Here is a 12,354-nt window from a genome sequence, read left to right on the forward strand (position 1 = left end):
TTCTCTGCTTATATGTGCAAATTTAGTTCTGGCCAATTCATCAAAGCTCGTGTGTCCTCAGAAATCCAGACAGGATTCAGGGAAAACCCAGGGGGAAAAAAACACGTGTTACAAAATTGTTTCATCAACCTGTCACATAATCAATCCGTGGGATAAAAATACATTTACGGTTTAACCAAGCCCAAGAAATGAAAAATTGGATTTTAAAATTCGGTGTATGAGTCCTCTATTCATGCTAGTGAAAAGGATAAATAATATGTACTGATTTCAATTAATAAGCAAAAATATAATGTGGTCACAATGTTAAAATGTTAAACACAAGGGGGTATATTTTCTAAAACTTCTAAAAAGGAATAATGTAGGTGTTACCCACAGCGACCAATTAGATTCTAGCTATCATGTGGCTAATACATTCTAGAACATGATAGCTAGAATCTGATTGGTTCCTGTGGGCACCGCCTACACTATTAATTTTTAGAAGTTTTAGTAAATCTACTCCAAAGTATGTTTATCTTTTGTGACTTTGATAGAATTTTGATTACCGTACCAGGGAGAATGAGGGGGGGGTGGGCGAGTGTCCCAAAATGGATGCCCCAATCCTGCCCACTTCCTAGAAGAGAGAGAATTGCCTGCTCTCCCGGGAGTACGGGAGACCTACCTGGGATTCAGAAGTCTCCCAGAAATTCCCGGAGAGTTGGCAGGTATGTTCTAGACAACAAATGTAAAATATTATATGGAATTTGTTTTGACGGTTAAAAGTAAATATAAAGGAGGACTATTATGAAAGATGGTGTTGCCCATGGCAACCAATCAGATGATATGTTTCTTTTTTCTAGTACAGTGTATAAAATCGACGCAAACATCTGATTACGCCGCTACGGGTAACACCCATTTCTGCATAGTTGTCTGGGAAACAGCTTTTAAAAATGTCTCTCAATTTGGAATTTGTACCAACAGCACAAAAATATAAATGTAGTAGGACATATATGAAGATTAATGCACAGTTAATAGCAAAAAAATAATAACTGTACTGTAAATGTACAAATAACTGGCTAATCTGTGGCTTTCCAGGTGTTGTGAAACTACAAGTCCCAGCATACCTTGCCAGCTGTAGTCGGGCTATATGCTGGCAGAGCATGCTGGGACTTGTAGTTTCCTAAACATCTGTATAACCACAGGTTAGCCAGGCCTGGTGTAGGCTATTCGTTGCTCATTATAGTACCCCCATGGTATTTGGGATTAATGTGTAGGATAGATTTACAGATAAAAGTGACAATAATGAAATGTTTCTTATTACAGCGGCCCTGCTCATTGTCTCAGAAGTTGCCGATCGAGCTAATGAGAGCATGCGCCATGGGGTGAGTGTGGACCGTCATTGTATTCTGTCAAATATTATTGCTTGCTAATAAAGCTGGAGAGTTCATTCAGTGGCAGCCATTTTGTGGCCTGAACCAATATTTAGCGTACTTTAGGAACTAGTGCTATGACCGAGACACGTCTCCTTACCAAGTGACTCATACCTCTAGAATGTCAGAGGTTTCAGTCCTGCCCAAATCCTCTAATAGACTTTATACAGCCCTGGCCAACATGCGTCTCTCCAGGTGTTGTTAAACTACAAGCCCCAGCATGCTTTGCCAGTAGATAGCCAGCCATTAGCTGGCAGGGCATGCTGGGACTTGTAGTTTCACAAACACATGGAGATACACAGGTTGGCCAGGCCTGGGGTGTTACTTAACTGAGCTCCTCTCTGTTCTTAGTTAGTGTCTTGTTTTGTTTACTTCTTTTATTGACACTTCCTGTACGTCATAATCACAGTATCAGTGCATCCTGGGTATGGCAGGAAGTGGTCTAAACCCCTGCGGGTCAGATAACTGCAAAATAACACAGGAAAAGGATTGATCATTCTGTGTCAGAATAAATAGACAGAAACTCGGCAAACCTATGTGAATATGGTTGGGGAAAAAATAAACTTTCTCTGTCCGGTCTATTAAACATCGTATTCATCGTTTGTCTTTGAATCCCGCATTACATTCAGCCACGCCCATTTTTAGATCAATTTTTTTTACATTTTACTGTTAACGGCGTTTTGTGAAGACCGCGTAAATATTTCCGTCATATAAGTCCCAATTAGCAACGCCATTTTATTTCCAAGGCCGTTTTTTGGGAATGAGATCTATTTTGTGACCGAATTCGAGGAGCATTTGTCAAACTTTAGAAAACTTGGCACAACTGAACTATGAAACATATACGTACCTTGGCCACATGTTGTCTGAGTTGGCAATTTGGGCGTTTTTAACCGAAATGACCCAAGGTTGGTCCGAACACTATCAGAACATGCTGTCATCATAGAGAGCTTTAATGTAAGCACCTAGTTCTACAATTAGACAGAATCCAATTCCATGGCAGCGTGATTTCTCTAACCTGCGGTTGCAGGCGTTAAATCATCCACAACCCCCGCAGTTATCACCTTTCTCTACAAAGCCAGTGATACTAATATGCAAATGTGCAGTAATCCATAACCACCTATCAGATGTCTGCTTTCATTGTGCTGTCTAACTTGCACTAGATCAGTCAGAACTTATTGCTGATTGGCTGCTACTGCACATTGCACTTTATAATTACCCTCTGAACTATTTTTATAGTAGTACAATCTAGTATAAAGAGAGCCGGACATTTCATTATTTCCTATCAGACCTGATTATGAACGCCCAGGTGCGCTATTTTGCAACAAGTGCGGAGTTGTGAATTGACCACTGATCGCTGGACCTCTATGTAGAGGTTTATAGGATCGTTTATTTGCTACGTTGTCATATCTGTTCTTCTCTTTGTCTGTATATAGTGTAGAGTCCGACAATCCTGGAAGTTTGTTTCCTCCAGAGGTTTCTTGTCAGGATTGAGGAATTTCATGGGCACTATCGTGTCAGACCCCATGGGAGACGTGTTTTCTCTATCTGGAGATTTTCTCACTCTCCGATCAATGTAAGCCTGGATCAATAGGTTATCACATGTGGCTGGGAGAGACGTAATGCTGAGAGTCCGAAACCGTCTCTGAGGAACTTACCATGAAATCTGCACATCCGTGTAGAAGAATATTATAAATTCATGGATAAGCAAAAAAATATTTTATAAAATACATTTTTATGGTTTCTCTTACTTGCAAACACATACATATGTGTAGTTATCACTGTCAGTCGGCACTTACACCCGCCCTTTACCTGGTGCAAGTGATCTAAAAACTATGTACCTAAGAAATCCCCTGAACTTGATTCAGCCATATGTATGTGCCCTGTCCCTGGGCACGCACCCTTACTGTATATTGCCTTCGTTAATCCGCCTCCTTTCCCACCCCATGCGGTGGTAATCGATTACCACCAAATCCAAGAACGAGAAGGCCTACAAATAAAATCTGAACTTGCCAAATACCGAATGGACAACTCTCCAGCATTACACCTTGACGTCATCGCCACCTCTATCAATGTCAATTTACAGCGCCAATGTTGGGTTAAGTGTTTAAACACTTAACCAGCGGGGTCCCGACATTGTCGCTTTAAATTAACATTGATCAAGGTTGCGATGACGTCAAAGGTGTAGTGCCGGAGAACTGTCCATTGGGAGTAAGCTGCTGTCAGCAAGCTGCTGCCATCGGAGATCCGCAGCGTTGGGTTTCGGCTACGTCTGTTTATATTGCAAACGGTGTTTGGTAAATTCGGATTTTATTTGTAGGCCTCCTCGTTGTCGGATTTCTGCTAAACGTTAAAGCGTACCCAACCCCCCCATTCCACTCTTCATGTCGTAGGCAGTCGGAATTATCATTTGCTTGCGACCATGAATTACATGCCATTGCGTTCACAGGCGTATATTCCGTTCTCTATATGCGCCCAGCAATTTCACGCAAGATACGGCACGCAAACGGACTTGCGTTCGAAGATGGATCATAATCTTGAACATGTAACGTTTGAGTCAATTGTATCAGTTAATTGTTAATTCTTGTTGACATGAAGTCGTTAGAAGAAACAGTGCGGAATAAACTAAACACGTTTTAAGTTAAGTAAGCATTGTTTTCACGGCTACGATAACGAGCAGTTTTCCTGCAAAATTCAGTGTTGAAGCCGAAGCGGCGCTGCGCGTAGTGCGAATCACACCACCGTCTTCCTGTTGCGTCACTTGATGGATTTCTCCCATTGTGCGAATGTTTCTATAAATCACATCAGACAAAAAGCAGGGAAAAAAATCACCCGTCAGCTTGTTTATTATGAGAGCTGGTTGTGATTTACACTTCGCTACTACAAAGCAGCGTAATTGAAATATCATTTGCAGATGTCATTTTTCATTTGGTTGTAACGGAGTCAATTAATGGTCTGTTCTATTGTGTTTGTAGGAAAATCTCCAGAAGTTGGTACAGATTGAGTACAGTGTCAGGAGACAGCGCAGCCTTCTGCAGCCCGGGAGAGTAAGTACAATACTCAGGACTTATAGATCAGACCCGTCTTCATCATTCACGGAGACGTGATTATTACTTTTTGCTATTGTCTCAGCCAATTACTATTTTTTTTGCTTTTTAAATGAATGTAATTGGTAATTAGGTGGGTACAGTTTCCAGCATTATAGGAAAGTATCATTCTCAGGGGGAGGCAGAGAAGGCAGGTGCTTTTGGCTCCGTTTTCAGAGGGGCTCATTCACCAAGATTTGCTCTTTGTCTCAATACTTATTGTTTTTTGTCAGTGTAGTTGATATTCTAAAGTTGTTTTTAGCAACTGATTGATTGATTATTTTTTAATCATTCACTTTAATTAGGGCTAATTAAGGTAAACTCAACCTTCATCTTTTATCCCCCGTTTCTGTCCCAGACCATGTATAGTAATCATCATGAGAGAACCAGTTAAACAGGTAGTCTACTTTTGGACAGACCACCCCCCCCCCCTTCCTACATGTGCCCCCTCCATGGAATTTCCACCGTTACCTGTACCAAGTCACTGGTTCGGCTGGAGAGGAGACCGTATGGGTAACAGTAGAAGTCCCCTATAGAGCTCTTTTAGCACTGCATTTAGGTGCAAAATTTGCAATTCACCTTGGCAACCAATCAGACATTTGCTTTTAATATCTTACAGTCCTGGACACTTAAAAGCTAATTGCTGATTGGTTCCTTTGGTTCAGTGCAAATTTTTCAGGGAGTTCTCCCGGACAACTAGACCATTCTCCCAGTTCTTGCATCACTTACTACAGAATTGGACCGGGTGGGTCCTTGTTTAGGCAAATGGCCCCAGCAAACGTAACTCAAGCTGTTGCCCAGTGGGTAGCACTTGTCCCGGAGTACAGGTCCTTAAATTAGGCACGTATGCTATAAACACATATAATTGTCTTAGCAACATTCTGCAAATACCGAAACACATCATTTAAACAGACGAGATTTTTTTTTTCGCACCACGAAGAGTATAAATGATGCTATTTTTAGTGTTAATTGGGATGTGGAAGTGAAGTATAAAGTGTCAGGAGGTCGTGTGACGTGAGAATGGTTATTCCATCTGCCTGTTATGTTTTTACACCAATCTATCTATTCTCACAGGAGTTTGTTAAGGAAGGGACGCTGATGAAGGTGTCTGGGAGGAATCGCCATCCTCGCCATTTGTTCCTGGTAAGATGATCACGTGTGAGACAGAAGAGATATCAAAGGCTGTTATTCCGGGAATTGGGGCTTTGCTGCAAAATTTCTAAAACTTTACAATAAAGCAAAATCAGAAAACGATTAACCAAATACAGAATATCAGGGATGCCGGGAGTCTGTAGTTTAGGTTTCAGTTAAATTCCGAATAATATTTACACCCAAACAGGTGAGCTGGATCCAAACCCTTATTTGCATATTGAAATGGTGATAACTGTGTCATGCTCCCTACAGTTACAGAAAAATCAGGATTATTATTTGGTTGGATACATCAGAGGAAAGATGGAACCGGACAATTATATTGCTCCTATGTAAAAGAGCATTTTGTAACGCTGAGAACTTTATGGGTATACATACAGTGTGTGTGTGTGTGTGTGTGTATATATATAATATATATATATGTGTGTATGATAAAGTATATATAGATATAGATGTATGTCTAATTATTGCTTTATCTGTCTATGGTAACTGTTTATGTGTTGGCCCTTTATATTGTTTTATTGTGTTATTTTTTGTGTATGGGTTGGGATTTCATACTTCAAATGACAGCAATGGCCATTAATACCTTTGCATTGGGCCATTATTGATCATGACCACTTTGTGCCCCGTGTCTATGGTCTTCATCTGATTACAGCATTCACAGGCCAGATATGTCTGCTCAGTCAGAGGGGCCAAATGACCGCATTTCTTCTAAATCTACATGTGTGGCCAAATTGTACACAGATCCAAGTGGTAGGAAGGGCCTATATGTGTCTAACATAAGATGACTATGTTATTGCTATTGAATGATAATGTAGAGCACCTCATCTATGGAAATAACCTGGGAGTGCTGAGGATGAGGAGATTCTCCTGTGATGTTGAGGATGAGGAGATTCTCCTGGGGTCGCTGAGGATGAGGAGATTCTCCTGGGGTCGCTGAGGATGAGGAGAATCTCCTGGGATGCTGAGGATGAAGAGATTCTCCTGGGAGTGCTGATGATGAGGAGATTCTCCTGGGATGCTGAGGATGAGGAGATTCTTCTGAGGATGCTGAGGATGAGGAGATTCTCCTGGGCATGCTGAGGATGAGGAGATTCTCCTGGGATGCTGAGGATGAGGAGATTCTCCTGGGGATGCTGAGGATGAGGAGATTCTCCTGGGGATGCTGAGGATGAGGAGATTCTCCTGGGAATGCTGAGGATGAGATTCTTCTGGGGATGCTGAGGATGAGGAGATTCTCCTGGGGATGCTGAGGATGAGGAGATTCTCCTGGGGATGCTGAGGATGAGGAGATTCTCCTGAGGATGCTGAGGATGAGGAGATTCTCCTGGGGATGCTGAGGATGAGGAGATTCTCCTGGGGATGCTGAGGATGAGGAGATTCTCCTGGGAGTGCTGAGGATGAGGAGATTCTCCTGGGATGTTGAGGATGAGGAGATTCTCCTGGTGTCGCTGAGGATGAGGAGATTCTCCTGGGATGTTGAGGATGAAGAGATTCTCCTGGGGATGCTGAGGATGAGAAGATTCTCCTGGGAGTGCCGAGGATGAGGAGATTCTCCTGGGAGTGCTGAGGATGAGGAGATTCTCCTGGGGATGCTGAGGATAAGGAGATTCTCCTGGGAGTGCTGAGGATGAGGAGATTCTCCTGGGGATGCTGAGGATGAAGAGATTCTCCTGGGGATGCTGAGGATGAGGAGATTCTCCTGAGGATGAGGAGATTCTCCTGGGGATGTTGAGGATGAGGAGATTTTCATGGGGGTGCTAAGGATGAGGAGATTCTCCTGGGGATGCTGAGGATGAGGAGATTCTCCTGGGGATGCTGAGGATGAGAAGATTCTCTTGGGGATGCTGAGGATGAGGAGATTCTCTTGGGGATGCTGAGGATGAGGAGATTCTCCTGGGGATGCTGAGGGTGAGGAGATTTTCCTGGGGATGCTGAGAGTGAGGAGCAACTCCTCGGAATACTGAGGATGAGGAGATTCTCCTGGGACTGCTGAGGATGAGGAGATTCTCCTGGGACTGCTGAGGATGAGGAGATTCTTCTGGGGATGCTGAGGATGAGGAGATTCTCCTGAGGATGCTGAGGATGAGGAGATTCTCCTGAGGATGCTGAGGATGAGGAGATTCTTCTGGGGATGCTGAGGAGGAGGAGATTCTCCTGGGAGTGCTGAGGATGAAGAGATTCTCCTGGGGATGCTGAGGATGAGGAGATTCTCCTGAGGATGCTGAGGATGAGGAGATTCTCCAGAGGATGTTGAGGATGAGGAGATTCTCCTGGGGATGTTGAGGAGGAGGAGATTCTCCTGGGGATGTTGAGGACGACGAGATTCTCCTGGGGATGTTGAGGATGAGGAGATTCTCCTGGGGATCCTGAGGATGAGGAGATTCTCCTGGCTGTATACTTTCCCGCATGTTCTGTCTAACGTGTCACCAGCTCCCACTGCTGGTTTTTTTGACCACAAAGAGCTCTGCAGGCTTTTCCAAGCATTCTTGTGTAACAGAGCATCCTGGCAGGAAATTTACACAGTTCTTACTCCTGGAGACTATTTCCTGATTCCAGATCATTGTTTACATGAATGTTGCCGCACAGAGTTAAAACTGTTCAAATACAAAACAACAACCGTTCCCTGACCCCTGCCAACGTACCCAGATTTCCAGACCCCTCCCAGCCCTTATCTAACTCTTCCAAGAATTTCTCTACAAAGGCGGCTCGGCTCCGAGACTGGATGTTGGATCACAGTTCATTGTGAAGCCTTCCATCAGCTTTGAAATAAGCTTCTATTGTGATGTTATCACAGATGAAAGCTGTGTAATCATCGGCTTAAGTAATGAGGATCAGATATAATATATTTAGAGGTGGCAACGTGATGCAATTATAGCATAGAGCTCTGGAACTAGAAATCAGTCTATGGGTCAAAGCTCTAAAAATCCATCTTATTCTGCTGGCCAGACCAAAACTTATGGGCTGAAGTACAGAATTGGTGCTTTGCAGTTTTTGTAGTAAATATGGGGAAAGCCACCCACCGAAGGTCAGAACAATTAGAGGTCATGGAAATGACCAGAGAACATTGCACCACTGTAACCCCTTCTGGAATGTACACATGGAGCCTGATGTAGAGTCGAACGCAAGTCCAACTGATCAATGCAGAAAGCATTTTTAGCCAAGGATCCATCTCCGTTTCTTCCTCGACTGAGACGGATTTCCCCCTCTCTGTGCTTAGAAGGTGGATCGGTGGATGGTAGTGGGCGAGCTTAGCAATGTACAGGCGTCTTCACGCACTTTACATGCTATGCCGAGATGAAAGCAGCTGCAGATAGGTCTCTAGCCGACATCTCTTTGGCGGGTGCTTTCTGCTGGTGCAACAGACCTTGCATATTTAAAAAAATAAAAATAATAATAAATAATGGTGTGTACCCCCATCCCAAACAGCTTAACCAACCCTAGTCCCGTTTGAGGGGAAGAAGCGCAATTTTTTTTTTAACATTAATTTATTTGTTCAGTAATCTGCTTTGGCACTTAAGTGTATCATGCACACCGACCCGTAAGGCAGATAAAGAGGTGTGTTTGTGCAGTTTGCATAGTATTAGGAGTTGCACGGATCTAAATATCCGTGCGACTTGGAATCCCGTGTAAATTATGGAATGTAGCTTATACTTACGGTTTTGGTGTAAATTGCATCCGACTGCACATCAGGCTCATGATGTGGGAACTTTTTTTCAGCATCATTTATTTTACACATTTTTTTTGTGAACAACTTTGCATCAGTCTCGTTGGGGGTAATAACAGCAGATTGGGCGGGTCAAATAAGTAGCAGTAAAAATTGATCAGATTTTCCTTCTGAATGTTTGTAAATCCGGCACACGAGTGCGGTGTTTGGCCAACTGCGCTACAAGATGCGCTGAGATGACTAGATTTCAGGTGAATATATTCTCATTTGCATAAATACCACTTGGAAGGAAGGTGGAAAGCGATAATAAGGAATATTAACTAAAAATTATACGTTGCTAATTTTTCATGCACTGTTGAATAATAAGTGTTACATTTTAATGACAGGTCTGTGACACCTGTGATGAGAATTGCTGTCTTTTATATCATCATTGGGCTGTTACATACTTTTATACCGTTGTGTACCTATTTTTCCTCCATTTCTGCCAGTCATATTTTACAGGGGGGTCTTGAAATCTATTTTTTATATGTTGATAAAGAAAGTAAACTATTTGAAAACGGCTCAGTCTACTTAGAAACTGCGGGACAGAGCTTCACAGAAACATGGCATTGCTCATTGAACAACTTATACACAGTTTTCTGAACATACATTTCACCCTCTGTTAAAACATTTCTAGTTTTAACTTTTTAAGTGAACAATTGTAATTTTTCTTTAAAAAAAAGTTATATTTGCAGAATGTGTTTTATTAGTTGCGGTGAGACGTCGGTTTTCAAATCGGAACCGTTTGCTAGTTCATAAATCCTCAGACGCTGACAGGCTCGTTAAAATAACCCCCTCCCCCCATAACTTGAAAAATTGATTCAATTTATGCGGAAGTGCTTATAGCTTTTGCAGACCTGATAGGAGAATAGAGGCTGCTCTTATAAGAGACTGTAGAATTGGCAACAGACAATGGAACTATAGTAATTTTTAATGTTTAATGAAATCTCAGGGTGCTAATCAGCATTGCCATGCCAACAGTATGCATCTTCCCTGGATCCAGCCCGGAATAGCCAAGGAAACGATGTATTGGCAATGTCCCAAAAAGCAGTTTTATGAGCTTGTTTCGTACTTCATCTGATTAGCGTTTTTCTATTTTATTTCACGGAATATCTCCAAGGGTCCAGCTCCATCTTTTCTAATTCAGCTATAATTTAATTTTCCTATTGCCAAATGTCTTATACCCATCGGTACAACGTTGGCATCAACATTCTCTCTCACAGGCTTCATCAGGCCGTGGTTAAAGTAGAAATTATTGTGCAGTCATTGGTTTATCACGTGATTCAGCAGTAATGCAAAAACAGCATTCTGATATTTCGAGGTTTTCACTGACATACTTAAATATCTCTCCTATATGAAGGGCTTTTATTGATTATTATTAAATATGCAGTGGTTTACAGACAGAGGGGGCCTGATTCATTAAGGAAAGGAAAGCAAAAAAAGTGAGTAACTTTGCACCTTGGCAAAACCATGTTGCACTGGAGGGGGAGGTAAATTTAAAATGTGGGGACAGATGTAGAGTTGGGGTAGGGCATGTCCTAAATCAACTTTAAATTTCAGCGTAAAAATAAAGTATTTGTGTGCTACATGAAAAAACAGCCAGTATTTAACTTATGTGCAAAATAATAAACTAATTTGCAGCCCTTGCATTGTAACATGGTTTTGTGCAGGAGAAAACTTACTTATTTTCCTTAATGAATCAGGCCCAGGATGTTTAATCATTTACATCAGACCCTGTCCTATTGGAGCTTACAATCTAAATTCTGTATACACACAATCACACACACTAGGGTCCAGTTTTGTCATCGGCCAATTAACATACCAGTAAATTTATGGGCCGTGGGAGAAAAGGTGAGGTGATGTGCATATGGCTAGTGTTTGCCCCAGTTTTACCAGCTGATAACTTTAACGCACATAATATAGACTTGTAATACGCCCTGAATAGGGTCAGTGGGACTAGGTTCCTAAAAGGAAGTGTGGGGAGGATTTTATGATCTGAGCAAACTTCAGGTCTTACAGGAGCCCCTTTTTTATTTTCATTTCAAAATTTGGGGGAGCCCAGAGCCCAGCTATTTCCAATGTTTAAAGTGAAGAAATAATAGTCCAAACAACTATGAAAATCTTCACTGTGGAACAAAATGGCTGCCTCAGAGGACTCCGTGGCTCCCCCTAGTGACTCTCAGCGACGCATCAACATTGATGCTAAATAATTAAGATTTATTTACACATAAGGTTATATCCCTCAGATAAACATTATTTATATGTATGTTTACAAAACACAAATGGCTGGAAAAATAACATAATTTATGTAGCTCCCAGATCATTAATTGTCTATAATATGATATATATATCTCTCTGGGCGCCATCCCACCATAGCCAGGAATGGTAATGTGATCGCCCGGGTGGAGATGTCACAGAACAGATCAGATTAATGTGAGCAAAGAAGGTAATTTATGAAGCAATAAGTAAACTGAATAAAAACCCACTGACTGGTCGTCTATCACTCCGTGTCATGATAATCCCATTCCGCCTCATTGCCTTGCAGAGATGATTGACAGGTGGGGCCGGTAGACCTGCATCCGTATGTTCTTATTAAATACATACAAGGGGACATACATTATTTATACTGAATATTGTGTACAATAATGGCACGGGTCTCTCATTCAGGGTCACGGCTGGGGGTGAGAGGGGCTGATTTCTGTAATAGTCAAAATTTCCATGACGCCATCCATCAACGCCTGGGCCAGAGGGATTCTGGGAGCGAGATTCGTTTGTTCTCCTGACATGTCACATCAGGAAACTCACTACTTCAGGAATATGAAAATGGATGTAGGCAGCCATAGGAGGCAATAAATACAGAGCGTTGCTTTTTATTTGTAGGAAGCCTCAGGGGGGGCGACACACAGGAACATATTGGATTAAAAAGAGCAAGCAGAACTCAACCACTGTAACCCCTAACAACCAATCAGATGTCAGCTTACATTAGCGTGACTAAGTTAGACTGCTAAAA

At 42.1% G+C, this 12,354-nt stretch overlaps 1 protein-coding gene across 2 annotated transcripts in view; it reads left to right on the plus strand.

The window, feature by feature from the left end:
- Window positions 1-12,354, plus strand: part of FGD5 (FYVE, RhoGEF and PH domain containing 5) — a 91,323-nt gene that overhangs the window by 63,130 nt on the left and 15,839 nt on the right. For both annotated transcript variants that reach the window (XM_075183685.1, XM_075183684.1), the window contains exons 10-12: window positions 1,300-1,358; window positions 4,379-4,450; window positions 5,564-5,632. In XM_075183685.1, coding sequence (XP_075039786.1) covers window positions 1,300-1,358; window positions 4,379-4,450; window positions 5,564-5,632 — 200 coding nt within the window. The remainder of the gene's footprint in view (window positions 1-1,299; window positions 1,359-4,378; window positions 4,451-5,563; window positions 5,633-12,354) is intronic.

Source organism: Mixophyes fleayi, chromosome 8, assembly GCF_038048845.1.
Source record: "Mixophyes fleayi isolate aMixFle1 chromosome 8, aMixFle1.hap1, whole genome shotgun sequence".
NCBI lineage: Eukaryota > Metazoa > Chordata > Amphibia > Anura > Limnodynastidae > Mixophyes > Mixophyes fleayi.